The sequence below is a fragment of the Lutra lutra genome, chromosome 4 (assembly GCF_902655055.1).
Source record: "Lutra lutra chromosome 4, mLutLut1.2, whole genome shotgun sequence".
Classification (NCBI taxonomy): Eukaryota; Metazoa; Chordata; class Mammalia; order Carnivora; family Mustelidae; genus Lutra; species Lutra lutra.
The window spans coordinates 176,310,601-176,335,258 of NC_062281.1; the positions used below are offsets into that span (position 1 = coordinate 176,310,601).

A 24,658-nucleotide genomic window follows, 5' to 3' on the forward strand; every position below is an offset into this window, starting at 1 on the left:
AAAAAAAAAAAAAATCAAGGGATGGTTTCTAAATATTCTCCAATAAAAGGAACCTTTATTCCTTGGAAAAATGGGGCTGGGGCAGAGAAAATACAAGACAAGCTGGGAACATCTATCTAGGTATATTGTATACCAGAAATTAAGGAAGGGCTCCAAAAAAACATTGAGGACATGTCAAAAAAACACAAGAGCCAACTTAAAGGAGCTCCCAATTGCCAGAGCTGGGACAATTTGAGCAACAAAAAATAAATGATAGCACTGACCCATGGAATTAAATATCCCTGAGTCCACACTGACACAAATGTTAAAAAATGGGGGAGAAGTCACAGCTCCTCCTTACAGGATTCTAATTAGCATAAATATAGAATAGACCTAGCAAATAAACATTTGGCAAACGTCATAGTAATATTTGTCGTAAGCAGTAACAATCCAGATGTCAAAATTGATGAACCGAAGATTGATAGCATGAAAGTATACCCCTCCATGAGTTACTTATTATTTACAAAGGGGAAAATCAGCAAAGTAACTATACAATGGAGAAATCTGGCAGACACTACCTTTACACCACGTGATCAAAGTCCACATCACCAGTACATAAGACATATGGACATCATGTATCCTTATACAATGCACTGAGAAGGGCCCTGAACTCTTGTGGTATTCTTACCGAAAAATAATCTCAATCTAATAGTGAGAAAATAGGAGGCAAATAAAATTCAAGGAGCATTCTATAAAATACTTGGCCAATACTCTCCCAAAGTGTTAATCATAAAAAATGAAGACTGAAGAACTCACAGGCTAGAGGCCTAAAGACAACTAAATGTAATATGGGATCCAGGACTGGAGGCAGAGACAGAGAAAAAAGGATATTCCTGGAACTGGCATGATCCATAGATTAATGGTACTGTATCAGTATTTAGTGGGGTTTTTTAAATAAAGATTTTATTTATTTGACAGAGAGAGAGATCGCAAGTAGGCAGAGAGGCAGGCAGAGAGAGAGGAGGAAGCAAGCTCCCCACTGAGCAGAGCCGACGGGGGGACTCGATCCCAGAACCCTGAGATCATGACCTGAACTGAAGGCAGAGGCTTTAACCCACTGAGCCACCCAGGCACCCCAATATTTAGTGTTTTTGATAATCATACTATGGTTATATAAAATGTTGACATTTGAGGAAAGCAAAGTGAACCAGTATATGAAAATTCTACGATTTTCACAAAAGTCTAAAATTATTCCAATATAAGTTTTTAAAAAATGGAACATGTAGGAAGGAAGGGAGGAAAGAAGGGAAGGAAAGGAAGAAACATGTTAGGGAAAAATAACCAATCAACTGTGATTAAAATTAAATGGAGTGAATTTAAGATTTATACATTTTGTTCCTCTTAAAGTTTTAGAATGGTTTGAGGGGCGCCTGGGTGGCTCAGTAGGTTAAAGCCTCTGCCTTTGGCTCAGGTCATGATCCCAGGGTCCTGGGATCGAGCCCCACATCAGGCTCTCTGCTCAGCAGGGAGCCTGCTTCCCTTCCTCTCTCTCTGCCTGCCTCTCTGCCTACTTGTGATCTCTGTCAAATAAATAAATAAAATCTTTTAATAAATAAATAAATAAATTCTATAGAATGCTTTGAATTGACACTGATGATATGTGGTTAGAGTGTTCAGTTTCCCTTCAACAAAGGAAAAAAGTACACAAACATGGCCATCCAAAGTCTTACATTCAGAAACAACCGAAGTATGGAAGGCAAATAATCAAGTCAACGATTGCTACTGGCAAAGCAGTCACTGGCAAATAAAACTAGTTTTAGCTGCATTAGGAGATCTTCACCAAACCAAATTTTGGACCAAACTCTTAGAACATAATCTAATTTTTTATACTACAAAAATGCCTGTGTGTGTCTATTTTTAACACCGAAATCGTGGGGTGCCTGGATGGCTCAAGTCAGTTAAGCAGCTGCCTTAGGTTCAGGTCATGATCCCAGGGTCCTGGGATGGAGCCTCCCCCCCCCCCCAACCTCAGGCTCTTTGCTCAGCGGGGAGCCTGTCTTTCCATCTCCCTCTGCCTGTCACCCCCACCCCTGCTTGTGTTTTCTCCCTCCTTTCTCTATCAAATAAATAAAATGTTTAAAAAATAACACAGAACTCCAACATCCTGACCCCAACACTCAGAAGAGCTAGGTGAACAGCCTTGTTAGGGGCTCCAAATTCCTTTCAATCTGCCCCCAAAGCCATACCAGTATTTTCTGTGATGTGAAAAGAAAAACTGGGAAGCACTGGCTTAAACTAACATTTCAAATCGCAAAAAAAGCATCTTGAATAATCTCATATCCAACTTGAATACATGTGGAAAAGTCTAGGAAAAATTGCTTTTGAATTGGCTTATCTCAGTACGTTTTCCCTTTTGAAGGTGAAATACTGGACAACTAAGCTCATGGGAATTCTCTACAAATCACAGAAGTTCCACTAATACTAAAAATGGTGAATGTCACATTTCTAATTCAGAACTTGAGCATCTTCAAACTGATGAAGCAAAGGACTCCCAATTTGCAGGGGAAAGTATTTCAAAATGAGCTTGGCAAAGAGAGGAGTATCTAGGTATATTGTACTATGCCTCAGGCAGAGAAAAGTTCTCAACTCAAAGGGACGACTACAATGTTAATTACAAATCAGCATTATTTGATTCAGAAGCCTGGGCTATGTAGACTGGCCAAATGAATCGTCATTTGAGGACAAAACATCATTAAAACCCATTTCAAAACCCTTTCTTATAAAGTTTTCACTCATTTGACCAACTTTACAAATTTGGGACATCTTAAGAACTAAAAATCTTTAAGTAATCTCTATACCCAACATGGGGTTCAAACTCACAACCTTGAGATCCAGAGTCCCAGGCTTGGGGAACCTGGGTGGCTCAGTCAGTTTGGACTGGACTCGTGATTTTGGTTCATGTCATGATCGCAGGGCTGAGACTCAGCCCAGTCGGTTATGCTCTGGGTGTGGAGCCTGCTTAAGAGTCTCTCTTTCCTTCACCCCATCACTCTCCTCCCCAACCTTAAAAAAAAAAAAAAAAAGGGTAGGAGTCCCATGCTCTATGGACTAAGCCAGCCAGGAACCCCACGGGCTAAAAATCTTTAAGGCAGAGAAGCCCCAAACCTTGAGAAATAAAAAAGGATAAATCAAATACCGTTATGATTATATGGTTCACAAAGACCCAAGCCCCACTGGAATTTATTCTTAGATCTGCACCCATATGAAATACTCTCTAAATAAGCGGCATTTCAAATTAAACACTTACATCCTTGATATTGGGCTCTACCTACTTTGCAAATAAAATTATGCACTATCCGGCCAGGTTTCTAAAGAGTTAGCACAGTGCCTGGCACCTAATAAGCACTCATAATCAAGTATCTGAATGATTTAACAGTGGCTCAACCTTCTCTGGGAAGCATTGTGAATTCCGGCCCATCTTTTTCTTCACAGAGGTCATGGCTGTCCGGCCCTAGATACAAAAGCAAGCCTGAACTATCTCATTTCACCAAACTTTCTAAAACCAGTTGTCATCTCACCTCATACAACTCCTTATGCTCCAAATCTTTCATAAAACACAGAAGACTCAAATCATACTAATAAATAGCACTAGAAGTGATGCTCAACAGGATCTCACGTTTATTGAGAAGTGATTAATGGTAAAAAGAAAGGCAATGCCCTTTCCTCATTGGCTGAACAATAAACTGAAGAAACATTCACTACACGTTTTACAATATTTTTCTCTTCCAAAATGCATTTCTGTAAACAAGTTTTTACCACTGTTCTTAGCTTTGAAATCAAATTAATCCTGACTTAATCAGTATAATGTACAAGAACAGAAAGTTTCTTAGGACTCCTAGTACTTTACTTTGAGTAACAAAGGGTCAGAGAAAATGAACCACCCTTAAAGACACAACCTTGGGTAACACTGTTAAATTCTCCAAGACAAAAATTCTTCATAAAAATGTTCTTCCAGTTCGGAAGGGAAAAACCAAATTCCCACTTTCTGGGGTGGAGGCCCAAAATCTTCGAAACTCAAGTGTTCTCCAAGTGCAAATGTCAAAATGGGGAGAGGAAAGGGTTTAAAAATTAGAGAAAACTGTATGCACTTACGGACTTTAAAATCCGAAAAACATAGTAAAAAGACAAAAAAACAAAGCATTATGCTCTGAAATCACAACCAAAGCCAAAATAAAAGGGACATTTTTCACCTAAACTACCTAGAGGGATTTTTTGTTTAGTTTTTTCTTTTTCTTTTTTTTTTCATTTTCCAGTTAAGTCCTATGTCTTTTGTGAAATTCCAATACTTAAACTGCAAGTCTGCAATCGTCTCTGAAGTCAATGAAATTAAGAAAAAAGTCCTAATTCTCTTGAAGGTCATTTTTTTCCTCTTAGGATATGCAGATGCAACCGTTGCTGCAGTCTGTGCAGAACTGCCTTTTATTTGCCACGACCTTGACGTTCCTACAGAGATTAAAAAACAAAAACAAAAACAAATTGAAATGGTTAGACTTATCTGAACATGCTTAAGAATTCAAACTTTAAAGTAACTCAATAAAAATTTAGTTATTTGTGCTGAATAGAATATACCTCACAAATAAAAACTTTTACTTCCTATATTTTAAACTAAAGTAGTAAACAATCATCCCAATTAATACAAAATTGTTTTTCCTTGACTTTAAAATTTCTTGCATGACTTACACAGATCTGTTTTCCAATTACAGTTGGCTTAAGCTAACACTTGTCAATCCTCCCAAATATGGGCCTAATGGAAGTAACTCAAACCATTCATCAAAAGCCTAAAGAAGGGAAGCAGCATATAAAGTATACTAAAAAAAAAACTCTAGGGGCGCCTGGGTGGCTCAGTGGGTTAAAGCCTCTGCCTTCAGCTCAGGTCATGATCCCAGGGTTCTGGGATCGAGCCCCATATGGGGCTCTCTGCTCCGCGGGGAGCCTGCTTCCTCCTCTCTCTCTGCCTGCCTCTCTGCCTACTTGTGATTTCTATCCGTCAAATAAATAAAATCTTAAAAAAACAAAAACAAAAACAAAAACTCTAAGGGGCATCTGGGTGGCTCAGCTGGTTAAGCCACTGCCTTCAGCTCAGGTCATGATCCCAGAGTCCTGGGATTGAGTCCCATATGAGGCTTTTTCCCCTGCTCTGTAGGGAGCCTCCTACTCCCTCAGCCTCTCCCCCTGCTTTGTGCTCTGTCAAATAAATAAATAAAATCTTAAAAAAAAAAAAAAACCCACAACTCTAATAGTACTAGAGTCATTCTATACTAGTGCTAAGGCCTTAGGCATACTCATAGGCCTCAAATTTCCCTTTTTTGTAAAGTGAGGAAACACATCTCACAGAGCAAAAGCCTGGGTAGCTCAGTTGGTTAAAGCCTCTGCCTTCGGCTCAGGTCATGATCTCAGGGTCCTGGGATCAAGCCCCGCATCGAGCTCCCTGCTCGGCAGGGAAACTGTTTCTCCCTTTCCTGTTCCCCCTGCTTGTGCTCCCTGTCAAATAAACAAATAAAATCTTTTAAAAATAAATAAATAAAAGCAAAAACATTAAGTGGTTAGGAGCACACAGGCCTGAACTTAGACTTGATTCATCAATCTGCTTGAGTATTTATCCATGGTAAAATATGATTCCTACTAAAAAGAAGAGCAACTACCACTTATAGGTTTCCATGTTCCAGACACTGTACATAATAATAATGATCTTCATAACCATGCCGCACAGACTGTATTTTTCCTAAGAAAACTAAAGCTCAAAAAATTTCCTTGACCAGTATTACTAATAAGAATCAGGATTCAGGGTGCCTGGGTGGCTCAGTGGGTTAGGCCGCTGCCTTCGGCTCAGGTCATGATCTCAGGATCCTGGGATCGAGTCCCGCATCAGGCTCTCTGCTCAGCAGGGAGCCTGCTTCCCTCTCTCTCTCTCTCTCTCTCTGCCTGCCTCTCCGTCTACTTGTGATCTCTCTCTGTCAAATAAATAAATAAAATCTTAAAAAAAAAAAAAAAAGAATCAGGATTCAGGGGTGCCTGGGTGGCTCAGTGGGTTGGGCCTCTGCCTTCGGCTCGGGTCATGATCTCAGGGTCCTGGGATTGAGCCCTGAGTCGTCGGGCTCTCTGCTCAGCGGAGAGCCTGCTTCCCCTCTCTCCCTGCCTGCCTCTCTACCTACTTGTGATCTGTCAAATAAATTTTAAAAATCTTAAAAAAAAAATCAGGATTCAAACCTAGGGCCATATATAGGCTCTTTCTCAATACCATGTTATTACAAATGCTTATGTAAAAGTCAACGAAGTGAAACTTTGTGATGAATTGACTACCCCTATGGCTAAATTAATCCATAGATACAAAAACAGTATTCAGAAAGAGCAGTTATCTTTTCTTTTAAAGATTTTTATTTACTTGAGAGAAAGCACAGACACACTTGTAAGTGGGAGAAGGAGCAGAGGGGGAGGGAGAGGGACCGGCACTCTGGACTCTTCAGTGTTCCTTTTTTTTTTTTTTTTTTTTTTTTTAAATTTATTTGACAGACAGAGATCACAAGTAGGCAGAAGCAGGCAGAGAGGAAGGAAAGCAGGCTCCCTGCTGAGCAGAGAGCCTGATGCGGGGCTCCATCCCAGGACCCTGGGATCATGACCTGAGCCGAAAGCAGAGGCTTTAACCCACTGAGCCACCCAGGCGCCCCTCTTCAGTGTTTCTGGATTCATCGCTTCTCGGCCTTTTGGCTAAGATCAAGTTTTCTTGATTCAATCTCATTCCCATGCTTCTATTATTTTTTAAGCCAGGAACATGTGGTCTTCTGTCCCTCAACGTATACACCTTCTTTAAAACTTCTTTAACCCCCACAGCTTTCAATGTCTTTTTAAACTTGCATCCACAATTAAAAATTAAATTGCACTGTCTTGTTTTATGTAAAATTAGTCCCAACTCAATCAAAAAGCTCTTAGAAAGTAAAGATGATGTCTTCAACTAACCTCACTCACAAGCTACAGGAGTTTAGCAGTAGGTAACATGCTACAACTGACTTTTAAATAAAATTCTGGTTATTTTTTCTTTCTTTTCTTTTTTTTTTAAGTTTCATTTATTTAAGTAGTCTCTACACCCAACATGGGGTTCAAACTCACAAGCAGGAGATCTAGAGTCATGGCGAGCTCTTCCAACTGAGCCAGCCAGGCGCCTCACAGGTTTATTTTAAATTACGCAAATTACATACAAATAAATAGCATTAGCTGTCTTAATCTCCTGATCAACATCAAGAAAACATCACACTGATACAATTAAGCAAGTTCGATTAACTGCTGTTCTACTTCCAAGTAGTTTTGAAGTGGACACAAAAAATATGCTTATATAATTACAAATAATAAAGATAACATCCATCTTCTCAGTATAAAGATACTTAAGCATTTCCATACTATCTTGAAAAGTAAAATAGATTTGGCACCAATAAAAAAAAAAAACACCAGATTTTATTTTTTTAAGTAGGAAAGGAAAATAGCTTTACAATGGAGAACGTAGTGAACACTTTAAATAAGTGATCAAAATAACATTCCCAATAATGGCATAAACAGCCTCCTAATGTGAGGAACTGAGGACACAAAGTCGCTTCTGTAGTATTCCTGCCAGAGAAACACAATCAGAATGTACTTAATGAGGAAACCTTAGACAAACTGAGGTGCATTCTACAAAAATAAACAGCATAGGGCGCCTGGGTGGCTCAGTGGGTTAAGCCGCTGCCTTCGGCTCAGGTCATGATCTCAGGGTCCTGGGATCGAGTCCCACATCGGGCTCTCTGCTCAGCAGGGAGCCTGCTTCCTCCTTTCTCTCTCTGCTTGCCTCTCTGTCTACTTGTGATCTCTCTCTGTCAAATAAATAAATAAAATCTTTAAAAAAAAATAAATAAACAGCATATATTCTTCAGAAAGGCAATGTCATAAACAAAGCACCTGGGTGGGTGGGGTGTGGTATGCATATGAAAACACTGCAGATTAAAAGAGACCAAAAAGACATGAAAACTACAAGATCCTGGACTGGAACCTGGATCATTAAAAATTGGCTATCAAGGGGGCGCCTGGGTGGCTCAGTGGGTTAAGCAGCTGCCTTCGGCTCAGGTCATGATCTCAGGGTCCTGGGATCAAGCCCCGAATCGGGCTCTCTGCTCAGCGGGGAGCCTGCTTCCTCCTCTCTCTCTGCCTGCCTCTCTGCCTGCTTGTGATCTCTCTCTCTGTCAAATAAATAAATAAAATCTTTAAAAAAAAAAAAAATTGGCTATCAAGGACATTAAGACCTACTGGTAAAATACAAATAAGATTTGTAGATAACAGTTCCGTATGTCAATGTTAAATTTCCTGACGCTGATTAACCACACCGTGGTTATAGTGCATGTTCTTATTTTTAGGGATTAACAGCAAAATATTGAGGAGAAAAGGACCTATCTGAAACCTACTTTCAAATGGTCAGAAAATCACCCATCTCCAAAAAGAAAAATAAAGTAATAAATGTGGCAAAACAGCACAGTGGCAAATCTGGATGAAAAGTATACAGGCATTCTGTGAACTATTCTTGAAATTTCTCTTAAGTTTGAAATTATTTCAAAATAAAGTTAATAAAAATGGGGAGAAAATTACAGTTTTCATTTCATTCTTCTGCAAATACTAGCTACACTAAAACTTAAGTGCAACAAATCATAAAACTTTGAAATGAGTTTATTTCTGGGGCACCTGAGTGGCTCAGTTAAGTGACTCTTGATTTTGGCTCAAGTCTTGAACTCAAGAGTTATGTGATCCAATCCATGCTCAGCAGGGAGTCTGCTGAAGATTCTCTTCCCTCTACCCCTTCTCCCACTCTAAATAAATAAATAAAATAATGAAATTAGTTTATTTCCTCAGACCTACACTAAAAGTCCTTAAACACAGAGCACTTTTTTTTTTTTTTTTGAAGATTTTTATGTATTTATTTGAGAGAGCAAAAAAGCAGAGGGGAGAGGGAGAAGCAGGCTCCCCGCTGAGCAGGGAGCTCAACGCAGGGCTCAAACCCAAGACCCTGAGATCATGACATAAGCCGAAGGCAGATGCTTAACTGAGCCACCCAGGAACCCCAAATACAGAGGATTTTAGCAAAAAAAAAAAAAAAAAAAAAAAAAAGAGGCTCCTGGCTGGCTAGGTTGGTAGAGTGTGCAACTCTTGATCTCTGGGTTGTGAGTTCAAGTCCCATACTTTTAAAAATTTTTGAAAAAAGTTTTTAAGTATATTTTAAAAAGGGCCGCCTGGGTGGCTCAGTCATTGGGCATCTGCTTTTGGCTCAGGTCATGATCCCAGGGTGCTGGGACTGAGCCCTGCATCGGGCTCCCTGCTAAGCAGGGAGTCTGCTTCTCCCTCTCCCACTCCCCCTGCTCCTGTTCCCGCTCTCAGTGTCTCTCTGTCAAATAAATAAATAAAATCTTAAAAAAAAAGGTACATATTTTCTTAAAAAGTTACCTAGCAGTTTTTTTTTTTTACAAGTCTTTTAGAATGAGAAAGGATGACAAAGAGAATGTTCTAACACAAGGACCATTATTTTTAGACACTTTGGGACATTAAAACCTTTTAGGTTTTGGGGCGCCTGGGTGGCTCAGTGGGTTGAGCTGCTGCCTTCGGCTCAGGTCATGATCACAGGTCCTGGGTTCGAGCCCCGTGGGGCTTTCTGCTCGGCAGGGAGCCTGCTTCCTCCTCTCTCTCTGCCTGCCTCTATGCTTACTTGTGATTTCTCTCTGTCAAATAAATAAATAAAATCTTTAAAAAAAAAAAAAACTTTTAGGTTTTAAGGTTCTATTAAAGACTTCTCTTACATCAGCTTTCTTTCACTTTTGTGACTACTTCCTATAACCACTGAGAACAATTCCACTAAATGCTCTGACAATTTATGGCCAAAGGGCTTCACCTGTAGATCAGCTGTATTTGCCAATATGCCTAAGCAACCAGTCTACCCTAGTTAAGATTTAACAAACAAGGGGCGCCTGGGTGGCTCAGTGGGTTAAAGCCTCTGTCATGATGCCGGGGTCCTGGGATCAAGCCCGGCATCGGGCTCTCTGCTCAATGGGGAGCCTGCTTCCCCCTCTCTCTGCCTGCCTCCCTGCCTACTTGTGATCTCTCTGTCAAATAAATAAATAAAATCTTTAAAAAAAATTTAATAAATAAAAAGTAAGGAGGTGGGGGAACCAGGAGAATGATGATGGATATATAATAAAGGGAAGAAAGCAGAAGAGCACATAAAAGCAAAATCAGATCTCCAATGGGTACAAGTCCCAGACAGAATTGCCATGAGCAAAACATACATTTATGTCTTGTTGAACACTCCAGGTTTTTTTTTTTTTTTTAAAGATTTTATTTATTTATTTGACAGAGAGAGATCACAAGTAGATGGAGAGGCAGGCAGAGACAGAGAGGGGGAAGCAGGATCTCCGCCGAGCAGAGAACCCGATGCGGGACTCGATCCCAGGACCGAGATCATGACCTGAGCCGAAGGCAGCGGCTTAACCCACTGAGCCACCCAGGTGCCCCCACCAGCTTTTTTTTTTTTTTTAAAGATTTATTTATTTATTTGACAGACAGAGACCACAAGCAGGCAGAGAGAGAGGAGGAAGCAGGTTCCCTGCTGAGCAGAGAGTCCGATGTGGGGCTCGATTCCAGGACCCTGGGATCATGACCTGAGCCGAAGGCAGAGGCTTTAACCCACTGAGCCACCCAGGCGCCCAACACTCCAGCTTTTATACACGAAGATGCTACTGACTCATCATAACAGAGAAAGTGGTATGTCAAGTTTTTTTTTTTTTTCCCATGGTGCTGTCATGTGGAACCAGCCAATGACAGCCCATCCCTTTTTTAAATCTAGTGCTTCCATGGGACACCTGAGTGGCTCAGATGGTTAGGCATCTGCCTTCGGCTCAGGTCATGATTCCAGGGTCCTGGGATTGAGCTCTGCATCCGTCTCCCTGCTCGGCAGGGAGTCTGCTTCTACCCCTTTTTCTCCTCCTGATTGTGCTCTCTCACTCCGTCAAATTAAAATAAAATAACATAATATAACATAATGTAATATAAAATAAGTAAAATAAAATCTAGAGCCACAGGCCAGACAGTTACAGTGAGATGTGTGGTAAGAACAAGCTGAAGTGGTCAGTCAAGGTTAAGCTCCCGCCATGGATTTGCTATCTGCAATAAAGTAAACATAAGATCCTCAAGAACAAACACAAAATTAACTACAAAGTCCCAGTTAACCAGAAAACAACCAAATGCTAGAAGGGAAGATGCATGCATTCCTAGAGCTTAAGGATCTTGTACTGGTAATAAAGAATAGAGGAAAATCACAGCCAAGATCTTACTGAATTCACATCCCACCCCCAAATTTCCCATTAGGACACTTTCATCCTAATCTTCAAATCAATCCAAAATCTCAACAAGAACAATAACGAGTCTAAAGAAACAATCTTAAGAAATAAAGATAAATTTAAAGACATTAAGACAGGCGCCTGGGTAGCTCAGTCATTAAGTGTCTGCCTTTGGCTCAGGTTTATGATCCCACGGTCATCCCGGGAAGCCATTAGGCTTCCGGCTCTTCGGGAAGCCTGCTTCTCCCTCTCACACTCCCCCTGCTTGTGTTCCCTCTCTTGCTGTCTCTCTGTCAAATAAATAAATAAAATTTTTAAAAATAATAAAGATATTAAGAAATGTAAACCAAGGGAAGAAGTTTCTAGCCTTCAGTATCTGGTCTGCCACTTAAAAACTAGAGGTAATACCCATACTAATCATCCATTCCACCTGAGTCCTTACCCAGTTTATATCTAAGATTATAAAATACAAAACTTCATCTCTAGGAAATATTCCAAAAACCACAAGGTGGCAATGTTACCTAAAATATGCACATTTGAAACCTCTTCCAGTAATACATATTTATCTTTCTGCAGATTTATTTTTTTCCTCTAAACTTAATATCCTCTTGTTTCTACTACCATCCTACTCTCTCCACTTTTAAGAAGCCCTTAAATACAACTGAGACATATATTTATTTGCCGGCTATAATTTTATTGACCTTAAAAACTGATATTCACCCCTAAAATTAAATTTACTTCTATACCCCTCAACTAATTTTTTTCTACGTCCCCAGGGGCCTTGAGAGAAAGGAACAGAAATTTCAGTGTCCCTGGCTGAACATAAGAGAATGTGGATGGGCTAACATGATAAAATATGATTATACTAAAATCACTTTCATAGAGTGAAATCTAAAAAACAAAACATATGAATAAACAAAGCAGAAACAGACCCATAAATACAGAGAAAAACTGATGGTTGCCAGAGGGGAGGTGGGAGGGATGGGCAAATGGGTGAAGGAGAGTGGGAGATAGTCTTCAAGGTATGGAATGAGTAAGAGGATAAAACATACAGCAAGGGAAATATAGTCAATGGTACTGTATTATGACATAGCCTTACATGGCAAGAGTTGGTAGCTACATTTGTGGTGAGCAGAATATAACATACTAACTTGTCCAGTGAAATCACTATGTTGTACTTGGACACCTGCGTGGCTCAGCTGGTTGGGCGTCCCACTCTTGATTTTGGCTCCAGTCGTGGCCTCAGGGTCACGGGATTGAGCCCCTCGTGGGGCTCTCCACTCAGCACAGAGTCTGCTTAAGACCCTCTCACGCTTTCCCTCTGCCCCTCCCTAACCCTCCCTCTCTAAAATAAATATATCTTAAAATATATATATCTTCAAGGTGCCTGGGTGGCTCAGTTATTTAAGTGTCTGACTTCAGCTCAGGCCATGATCTCAGGGTCCTGAGATCAAGCACCCTGGCTGGCTCCCTGCTCAAGAGGGGTCCGCTTTTCCCTCTCCCTCTCCCCACCCCACTCACTGTTCTCTAAGAAATAAAATCTTTAAAAAAAATCTTCTACCTTCTCATCCCCTTTTAAGTTTTTCTAGGTGCATAAATGGACACTTAGTTTGAATGAATTTCTGGGAACCGAAGTAGGAGCAACAAGACGAAGTTAATGCATTCACATTTCCTATCATCAAATTCTTTCCAAGACTGCTAATTAGAAGCTGAACTCCTATACACATTTTACCAAAAGGGTTATAAGTAAAAAGCCTAGATAATCCACAATTTTCAGTACCTGAATAATAAATCTGCTATGAACAGAACAAGGATAAGATAAATCACACATTAACATTTTTTAGCTTAACTAAGATAATGAGAAAACACTAGCTCCAAATCAAATGAAATGGTGTGACAGTCTTGACTATTCTCTAAATCACTCATTGGCCTTCCAGTAAAAACATTTGAACCAAAACTAATTTCACAATAAAACCAATTTCTCTAAACACTGCAGAATATAATTCAACAAATAAGGTTTTTAATAGCTTCTCAAATCCCCTCCATTCTCAGTACAAACATATTTCGCATTTGACAGATAAATTCAGAATGAAGTAATCATTAGAATAAGATTTCCGGACATCTGATGATACTCTCCAGCTCTAACTCCAAAAATATCTTGTAGAACCATTAACAACTCCCTCAATATCTTTCTAGTCCAAGCTACTGTCATCTCTCATCTGGAATGTGCCAGACTCTTAAAGACCTCCCTTTCACTCTTGTGCCCTCTTCAGTGTATTCTAAGGCTCAGACCCCAAAATGGAAATTCATTAGCACTTTTAAGTACCATGCCAAAAGTTACTGAAGAATCTGATGATCCAAAATAAACAAGTACATATTTATATAGATCATAATCATTCATAAAAAACCTCTATGAAACCTGTATGCAAAGAATTTGTATGTAACTTAATTCTAACACCCACAGTAAGGTATTTCTCTGATTTACAAGAAATGTGAAAGCAGGATGGCTGGGTGGCTCAGATGGTTGGGCATCTGCCTTTGGCTCAGGTTGTGATCCGAGAGTCCTGGGATTGAGCCCCACATTGGGCTCCTTGCTTGGCAGAGAGACTGCTTCTCCCTCTCCCTACAGCTCCCCCTGCTTATGTTTTCTCCATCTCTATGTATCAAATAAATAAGTAAAACCTTAAAAGAAACTACTAAAGCTCCAAGAAGTTTACTTGCTCTAATCAGTCATAGTGGTAGATATATTAGGTTTTCTAGAGTGCTTAGACTTTCTGCTACTATAAATATGATATGTTAAGACCACAGAATCTAGAATTCATGCTCTCTATAATTATCAACCAGTATACACAAATTAAGGCCCATAATACGTAACATACTTTATAGAATCCTTTCCTCCTCTGAAAAATACTTTTTTTTTTTTTGACAGAGAGAGATCACAAGTAGGGAGAGAGGCAGGCACGGGGAGGGGGGGACACAGGCTCCCCACTGAGCAGAGAGCCCGACGTGGGGATTGATCCCAGGACCCTGGGATCATGACCTGAGCCGAAGGCAGAGGCTTTAACCCACTGACCCACCCAGGTGCCCCCCAAAATGGATTACCTTTAAAAATCAGCCTTTAAAATCTTAGCTTGGGCAACTTCAAGATGGCTAGTGGCCACTAAATATTACAGCTTAAAATTAACAACTCTAAAAAATTTAACGTGCGCACAGAAAGGAAGATACAATAAAAGGAACTAAATAATGCAAAACTTCAGGCACCTGATCAAATAGAGATCCAGAAAAGTACGGAAAGATTCTGAGGAATCTGAGGTGCCTGGGTGGTGCAGTTGGTTAAGCATCTGATTCTTGGTTTTGGCTCAAATCATTATCTCAGGGTTCTGGGATCAAGCCCCACATAGGGCTCTGCTGAGTGAGGAGTCTGCTTAATCTCTCTCCCTCTCTCCCTTCCACTTGTGCTCTCACTCCCCCTCTAAAATAAATCAATCTTTAAATAATGTAAAACTAGTGTCTCTTAGAAACAGCCACAATGTCTCTAAAAAGTAGATTATAACATCAAGCCACAGGGGCACCTAGGTGGCTTGGTCAGTTAAGTGTCTGACTCTCAATTTTGGCTAAGGTCGTGATCTCAGAGTCATGAGATCCGGACCCATGTTGGGTTCCACAATGGACATGGAGCCTGCTTAAGATTCTCTATCTCCCTCTGACCCTCTCACTTAAAAAATCTTTTTCCTGGGCGCCTGGGTGGCTCAGTGGGTTAAGCCGCTGCCTTCGGCTCAGGTCATGATCTCAGGGTCCTGGGATCGAGGCCCGCATCGGGCTCTCTGCTCAGCAGGGAGCCTGCTTCCCTCTCTCTCTCTCTCTGCCTGCCTCTCCATCTACTTGTGATCTCTCTCTGTCAAATAAATAAATAAAATCTTTAAAAAAAAAAAAAAATCTTTTTCCTTAAATAAATAACATCAAGTTACAGGTACAGGATATTAGTCAAAGAGACTGCCACCTTTTAATGGACAAAAAAAAGTATAGGCAAATAATTAGAGACTCACAATATTGATAGCTAATTAAAAATGGGCAAACTGCTCAAAATACTACAATACTAAAAAGCACTGCCATGTTTATCAAACACGTGAGTTCTAACACTGCTTTTAAAGATGAAGTCTTGAGATGAACAGATAACAGACTTTTGGGGGAAAAGACAGGACTACAGTACAAAGAAAGAATCTTTAGAAACCAAATGTACAGGAAAAATAAGCATGAGCAATTTGAGGTAAGAGGCACACAAAACACTTACTAATGATATATATAATCCAGGAGTTCTCAAACTTGAAAAATACAAGACAATCACATATAGATAAGAGCTGATAAAATGCAGATTCCAAGGACTTGTCTCTACAGATGCTCCTTGAGTAGGTGAGAGAGGACAAGAATCTGCAGTTTAAGTATTCACTGATGGCAATTTATGTAAACTGAGAAACTTCTCCATCAACTTGTAATCCCATAACAAAATGCCTATGGAGCTCACTAAATTAAATTACTAATAAGTCTGGGTGTAGAGCCTAGTTACCAGCATTTCTGTAAATACTTTCCAGGTGACTCAAAGCTTATTTCATATCATTGTTACCATCTTTTTGTTTATACTCTGAAACACTCATCTAGGTCCACCCTGCTCCCCTCCCCATCCCTCTGCAGGCTTATGGATTTCAAGTAAAGTAACACTTGCTATAAATGATTTGAAATTACCCAAGAACTTGTCTGGGTTCTAGTTCTGGCTCACCACTAAACAGAAATAATCTTGCAAATCTGTGTAAAAAATGAGAGTGAGATAGACTAGAACCTTCCCACTCAATTTTAGAACCTTTTCAGAGTACATTACATCCAGAGTCATTTGTGTTTCCCCTTATTCCTGCTGCCTGTCATTAGCAGCAGCTTTCACAAGGTTGTGCAGAGTGGATCCAATTAGCTCCATTTTGATGCCTGTGATGAAGTAAGTATATCCTGAGCGCTTAAACAAAGGTTTAAATTTTCAATTAATTATGCTCTCCTCATATACCTTCAAAGAGGTGAATGGCATCAGTAGATAACAGAACATTGTTGTTAACTGTTTTGAATGATAAATGTGGGGGCACCTGGCTGGCTCAGTCGGTAGAGCATGTGATTCAACCTCAGGGTTGTGAGCTGGAGCTCACACTGGTGCAGAGATTAAAGATAAAATCTTTAAAAAAAAAAAAAAAAAAAAAAAAGATAAATGAGAAGATGCAGCAAAGCCAAAGAACAAAAACAGCTTTGGGGAAAGACAAATTCCAGCTCATCTACAACTTAGCTAGTGATCTTGAGAAAGTTATACCTTCTAAATCGCAGTTCCTTAACTGTAAAATGAAGACAATTTTATAAAAACTTTAAGAAGGTGGGGAGGGGGACCCTAGGTGGCACAGTTGATTAAGCATCTGACTCTCGGTTTCGGCTCAGGTCATGATCTCAAGGACGGGAGATGGAGCCCAGGACCAGGCTCCATCCACGCTGAGCGCAGAGCCTACTTTAAGGCGGGGGGGGGGGGGGGGGGGGATGGTGGTGAGGGAACCAAAACCAAAACTTCATATACTGCTGGGCCCAACCAACCTCTCCAGCTTTACCAATTACCATTCTTTCCACTTCTCATTATTCTGAAAACAACCTAAGCATTCATGAGATCATGTTTATGAATATGATCTGTCTTGTCTCCCCTTCCTAGAACGCCCTCCCCACTTTTCTACTGGGCAAATTCCATATAATGGTCCATGGGCTTTGGGGCCAAAGAGACTTGTTTCTATTCAGAGGCAGCTCCAACATATTTCCATTTATCATTTATTAAGACAAAACTGAAACAAAAGCATACGTCAGAACTTCACTACTTCATCCATGATTTGAGCAACTTCTTTGCTAAACCAGATAATTTTCAAATTCTGGAAGACTATTTCCTCAGATTTCTGTGCTATTCAAAATATGCAGAGCCACAGACATGACACACTTAAATTTAATCTGCATTAATATTTTCTCTATCACTTTAAGGGTAGACAACAAAAACCAAGTCCTGATTTACATACATAGCATTTGTCAATTTTTTAAAAAGATTTTATTTGTCAGAGACAGGGCACGCACATGAGCATGCGTGCACAAGTGAGCTCTAGAGCAAGAGAGCACTAGTGCACAAGCAGAGGGAGTGGCAGGCAGAGGGAGAAGCAGGCTCCCCGCTGAGAAAGGAGCCCAAGGGAGGACTCAATCCCAGAACCCTGGGATCATGACCTGAGCAGAAGGCAGACTAACTGACTGGGCCACCCAGGCGTCACAGCATTTGCCAATTTTCATGGTGTAAATAACATGGCAGAGCTATGTAATACATAGTTTATATACAGTATTATACATTGATAAAACAGATGTAAATAACCTCAAGTGATAAATTTGAGTATTATGGTTTAACAGTAGTAATAATTGTATTCTAAGTTTATGTAGTTTAATTTTCTTACAAACTGGTTTATAATGTATTTAATATAAATACAAAGGTATTTAAGACATCTTTTAATACAATGTATTTAATTTTAATGTCAAAATAATGTTAACAGCCAGCTTGCTAAAATTTCTTTTTTAAGATTTTATTTATTTGTCAGAGAGAGAGAGAGAGAGAGCACGAGCATAGGCAGGCAGAGTGGCGGCAGAGGGAGAAGCAGGCTCCCCAGTGAGCAAGGAGCCTGATGTGGGACTCGATCCCAGGACGCTGGGATCATGAACTGAGCCGAAGGCAGCCGCTTAACCAACTGAGCCACCCAGGCATCCCATAAAAAAATTTTTTTTAAAGATTTTATTTATTTGACAGAGAGTGAGTGAGTGAGAAAACTAGCAAGCAAACAAGCACAAATTGGGGGAGTGGCAAACCCTGGGATCATAACGTGAGCCGAAGGCAGACACTTAACCAATGGAACCACCCAGACACCCTGCTAAAATTCTTCAAAGCTAAGCAGCTCACAATTAGCCAGCTCCACATCATTGACATCACTGAAATACCAATTCCACAACTTATTAAGCAATGAGACCCTATACAAATAACCTCTTTGAGCCTGCTTCCTCATCTAAAATGAGAATATACCAAACATTTATGTGCCCCTTGTGCCAAGCTCTGTGCTATCATCTGAGTGTTTATTACTCATTCTGACATGGTTCAAATGTTCCTTCCTCCATGAAGCCCTCCTAAATTTCCCCAAATGTATCACTCTTTTTCAGAAAACCATTTCTTCATTATACTCTATTGCAGCTATTATCCCGCAAAGGTGACACCTCATTTAAACACAAACATTTGTTCAAAGACGGATACAAAGGGCATCATTCAAGGAGATCCAAATTCAGAGTCATCTATTCTCTTCTAGTCCTCCCTTAAGGAGGCTGCAGAAAGGCACTTCATCTATCCACAAAGCAAGGAAGGTGATGAGTAACTATGAGTTACTGTGCTATTCAAAGTATGCAGAGCCACAGACATGACACACTTAAATTTAATCTGCATAATATTTTCTCTATCACTTTAAGGGTAGACAATTAACAAAAACCAAGTCCTGAAACAGAATTTCCTTAACCCTTTCGGCAGAGAGACAAGTAAGTTATCCGCAAGACCAAAGTAGACATAAACATCCTTAGAATTTTACAAAAAGCTCAGGTTTGCCATTTCAATTAAAACAGGACACCGAGGGACGCCTGGGTGGCTCAGTTGGTTGAGCAGCTGCCTTCGGCTCAGGTCATGATCCCAGCGTCCTGGGATCGAGTCCCACATCGGGATCCTTGCTTGGTGGGGGGCCTGCTTCTCCCTCTGCCTGCCATTCTGTCTGCCTGTGCTCGCTCGCTCTCCCTCTCTCTCTGACAAAAAAAAAAAAAAACAAAAAAACAAACCAGGACACCGAGCATTGCATTAGTTCTGAAGAGGCAATTTAAACCAGTGGTGGAAGGCAGAAATACTAAATCGAAAGGAACAATATGCCATGATTATTTATTCCCTAAGAATTTAATAAGAAAACACATCTGGCTAAAGTTACATATTCTAACTTTTCTATCACAAATTTTACTTGTGTATTTTTAATTTTTTTCTAAAGCTGAAAATGGAGCAGGGGTGCGTGGCTTGCTCAGTCAGTGGAGCAGGTGACTCTTTTTTTTTTTTTTTTAAAGATTTTATTTATTTATTTGACACAAGTAGGCAGAGAGGCAGGCAGACAAAGAGGAGGAAGCAGGCTCTCTGCAGAGCAGAGAGCCCGATGCGGGGCTCGATCCCAGGACTCTGGGATCATGACCCGAGCCGAAGGCAGAGGCTTTAACCCACTGAGCCACCCATGCGCCCCAAGAAGCAGGCGACTCTTGATCTCGGGCTCATGAGTTAAAGCCCCACACTGGGCACAGAACTTAGTCAAAGAAAAAGAAAATGGAGCCAAGGTTGACAGCTTCAAGTATTTCCCAACAACTGATTAAAGGTCCAAATCAAAGAGTTAGGAAGATGGCCATAAAGGAAAAACAAAAAACAAAAAAACCCACAAAACCTCCTTATAAAGAGAAACACTGGGGCACCTAGGTGGCTCAGGCAGTTAAGTGTCCAGTTCTTGATTTCGGCTCAGGTCAGGATTTCAGGGTAGGAGAGATTCCTCCTGCTTGAGATATTCCCTCTCCCTCTGCCCCTCCCCTTCCTGCTTTCTCTTTGGGGAAAAAAAAAAAGAGACAGAGAAACATTACTTGGACCAACATCATAGGAAAACTGGATTTTAAGAAAAAGGTAACACTTCTCTTAAATAATCATTTCTATATTCCTCTGATAAATCTTCAATATGTTTTATTTTTATATTTTTTTAAGCTTTTATTTGAGAGAACATGAGAGAGAGAGCATGTGAGCGCGTTGGAGGGAGAAGCAGACCCTCTGATGAGCAGGGACCCTGCTGCTGGGCTGGATCCCAGGACCCCAGGATCATGACCTGAACCAAGGCAGGCACTGAGTGAGCCACCCAGGGACCCCCTCTTCAGTATGTTCTAGGTAATAATTTTTTCATTAATACTAATGCAGTAAATATTTTTAAAATATCCATATATCTTATCTGTACTAAGATTTACTGGGACTCCTATCAGTCCTTTCTGTCATCCATGTCCTTCTAGCCTCAAGTCCTTTATTTCTTATATGTAGTAAGTAATAGGTCAGAAATTACGAAACAGAAATAACCTTCCTAAAAAGACCTGTTCAGTAGCATACATTCCTTTCATGAATTTTGAATGTTATCTTGGGCTAGCTAACCCTCTTATTCTTGATTTCTCTGGTACAGACTATTCCATGTATAAATCTTCTCTACAAGGTATCTAATAAAAGTTCTTTTGGTCTCTTCTTGAAACCCTCCCATGACTAAGAACTCCATTTCTGGAAAGTTCTCCCTTCTATTTACAAAAATCTTCCTCCCTATAACCTGTATTCATTGGTTCTGGTGCTATCTTCTGACAAGGAGAATAAACCCATTAGTCTTTTGTTTTTAAGTAAAACCTATGCTCAGCATGGGGGTTGAACTCATGACCCTGAGATCAGGACATCACTATTCTACCAACTGAGCCAGCCAGACACCGCCTAACCTACCAGTCTTAAAGGCATTTGATACAAGCTATCATATTCTCCTTCCAAATCATCTAAGCTAAACATTCTGATGAACACAGGGATATGATGAGAAACAAATAACGTGTATGAAACACATCACTGGAAGAAGTGAGCTGTTGCGTATTCAGTAATGATAATTATAATTACCATGTACTGGTTCATCTTTACTTCTACAAGCTTCTCACTGTCTTCCATGCAAAGGTAATGACAAGGAGTACCGGATGATTTATGGAATTGTTTAATCACTGCTATATCACACACCTGAAACTACTATAACACTGTATGTTAACTAGAATTAAAATAAAAACTTAAAAAGGTAACATCAAGGAGCTCCTCCATCCTGATTCAAATGAAACCTTCCTTTCTTTTAAACTCTAGAATTTTTTTTTTTTTAAAGATTTTATTTATTTATTTGACAGAGAGAGATCACAAGCAGGCAGAGAGGCAGGCAGAGAGAGAGGAGGAAGCAGGCTCCCTGCTGAGCAGAGAGCCCGATGCGGGGCTCGATCCCAGGACCCTGAGATCATGACCTGAGCTGAAGGCAGCAGCTTAACCCACTGAGCCACCCAGGCGCCCCATAAACTCTAGAACTTTTTTAAACTAATTTTGTGCCTTTCTCAGTTTCCTTCTATATCAAACTAACTGCATGAACATTTCATTCAATTCCTTTTTCCTAAGCCAACCTCCAACAAGCTTCCATTGTGGAGAAACCTACTCCACAAATACCAATTAGACTTGCTCTTAAACTGTACAGGACTTCTTGTTCCAAATTATCTATAGTCACAGATGTGGACTGCCCTGAACTATGTTTATTCTTCCCCCAAGCACCTCTGGCTACCTTCTATACATCTTTCAAGGCTCAGCTCAAAAGATCACCTCTTCCAGAATTTCTTCTGTGACCAACCCACCCACAACCCAGGCTGGTTTAGGCAGTCCTCACTTTCAAACTGGCACCCTGTACGTATCTTGAGAAACTGCTTTGTTTTGTATGCTTACCTGTCACTAATGTAAGGCTCCCTGACAATACACTCCAGATTTCTCAGTAGTATCTAGCATACAGCAAAGAAAAGATATAGGGGTGCCTGGGTGGTTTGGTCTTTAAGTTCTGCCTTCGGGTGAGGTCATGACCCAGGGTCCTGAGATCAAGCCCCGCATCAGGCTCCCTGCTCCATGGGAAGCCTGTCGCTCCCTCTCCCACTCCCCTTGCTTGTGTTCCGTGTCTCTGTCAAATAAATAAATAAAATCTTTAAAAATAAATAAATAAATAGGGGCGCCTGGGTGGCTCAGTGGGTTAAAGCCGCTGCCTTCGGCTCGGGTCATGATCCCGGGGTCCTGGGATCGAGCCCCACATCGGCCTCTCTGCTCTGCAGGGAGCCTGCTTCCTCCTCTCTCTCTGCCTGCCTCTCTGCCTACTTGTGATCTCTGTCTGTAAAATGAATAAATAAAATTAAAAAAATAATAATAATAAATAAATAAAAATAAAAATATAAATAAATAAATAAATAAATAAATATAGATCTGTCAGGACCTTGCTATATTCCCTCTCCGTCTCTGTGTGTCAAATATACAAATAAAATCTTTTTTTAAGATTTTATTTATGATTGACAGAGAGAGATCACAAGCAGGGGGCAGCAGGCAGAGGGAGAAGCAGGCTCCCTGCTGAGCACAGAGCCCAATGTGGGGCTCAACCCCAGGACCCTGGGATCATGACCCGAGCCGAAGGCAGACGCCCAACTGAGCCACCTAGGAGCCGCCATAAATAAAATCTTAAAAAAAAAAAAAAGGAGGGGGTGCCTGGGTGGCTCAGTGGGTTAAAGCCTCTGCCTTTGGCTCAGGTCATGATTCCAGGGCCCTGGGATGGAGCCCCGCATCAGGCTCTCTGCTCAGCGGGAAGCCTGCTTCCTCCTCTCTCTCTCTGCCTGCCTCTCCGCCTATGTGATCTCTCTGTCAAATAAATAAATAAAATCTTCAAAAAACAAACAAACATTGTAGGACAGATGTGAATAGGCATTTTTAATCAATGCATGTTCACTGCAATGTTATTTCAGCTGGAAAAAAAAGCAGCTGACAAATCTAAAAATTAAGGATTGGTAAATTATAATAAATCTATGAAAGAATACTATGAAGCCATCAAAAGTGATGTCACAGAAGAATATTTAACAATTAGGCAAAGGTTCTAAATAAATGCAGAAAGCAGGTTACAAAATAGTACCTGAAGTACACAACAGAGTAAACCACATATGGGAGATACCCCTAAAATTTGCTGAAGTTTCAAGCCAGATAAATCCAATGCTTGAAGCTTCTAGGATACTGAATTACAACACGGAACAGAACAAGTTGCTAATAGTAGGCTAAAATGGCTATAGTTCTGCTTCAGTGTGTTCTGCCAAGATACATACCCAATCATGGAACTTTAGAATAGCTGTGACATCATTTTCAGGATGAAGCTTACGTATTTCCCCACTTGAGTTACTATGCCCACTTGGCACAATTTTTTGGAATCTTGTAAATAATACACGAGTGCACATACAAACACCCCACCTAAAAGGAGTCTACTGCCTCAATGAGCTAACAGTTTGACTCTCATGAAATTTGTTTTATCTTGGAAGCCTAAAAAAGACTAGCTTTACATCAGTTATGTAAGAATGTTAAGGTCAACAGTAGGCAAGAGAAGTAAGGCAATACTGACTGAAATGTTAACTGGGTTTCGAAGCAATCATAGGTACCTTCCTGAAACCTTAGCAATCTTTTCTAACAGAAGGTAAACTAAAAAGTAATCTGACACAAGTATGGTCGAAGCTTTCATTTTTTTTTTTTTTAATTTTTGGTAATTTGTTCACCAGCCTGAGAACAATTCATATACTCATTCACCAGAAGTCTTTATGGAATGGTTTTAAGAAAGATCCATTAGTTGGCTTAACAAAGACCCTAAACCTTGATTATTACCACTCACTATGAAAACATCACAAAGCTGGTCAATTCCAACATATGACTTACACCTCCTTATGAAGTTGAATTATTATTCACTGAACTGCTCCAGTGAATTTAGTACAAACTTGATTAAAAGTCTACATAAATTAACAGCGCTCAAATTTGCTACTTCATTTTTAAATCCAAGTTTCCCCACTATTTCCAATACATACAAGTCAATCTTATCATTTATGCTGTACATTCCTGTCTTTGCCCTATTTTTGTTTTTGCCTTCCTATTTTTTTTTTTTTTTGCCTTCCTATTTTTAATCACAACATGTGGGACAGAACTTTGCAGATGAAAGCAAGCAGATTCATAATATGGGATTGACATTACGCATGTTTCAAGTGGTTGAACTAAGCACCTGGATGCCCCTCACACACTTTAATAATCAACTGTGAAACTACATGACGCTTAAAAGGTCATGGCCTCCCATCCTTGAGTTCCTCTATTCTTCTCTTAAAGATTTTATTTATGGGGGCGCCTGGGTGGCTCAGTGGGTTAAAGCCTCTGCCTTTGGCTCGGGTCATGATCTCAGGGTCCTGGGATCCAGCCCCACATTGGGCTCTCTGCTCCGCGGGGAGCCTGCTTCCTCCTCTCTCTCTGCCTGCCTCTCTGCCTCCTTGTGATTTCTGTCTGTCAAATAAATAAATAAATCTTAAAAAAAAAAAAAAAT

General features: G+C 40.3%; 1 protein-coding gene across 2 annotated transcripts in view; it reads right to left on the minus strand.

The window, feature by feature from the left end:
* Window positions 1–3,634: 3,634 nt before the first annotated feature.
* YTHDF2 (YTH N6-methyladenosine RNA binding protein F2) overlaps window positions 3,635–24,658 on the minus strand; it is a 28,854-nt gene continuing 7,830 nt past the window's right edge. For both annotated transcript variants that reach the window (XM_047726533.1, XM_047726532.1), the window contains exon 5: window positions 3,635–4,482. In XM_047726533.1, coding sequence (XP_047582489.1) covers window positions 4,459–4,482 — 24 coding nt within the window. In that variant the 3' untranslated portion in view covers window positions 3,635–4,458. The remainder of the gene's footprint in view (window positions 4,483–24,658) is intronic.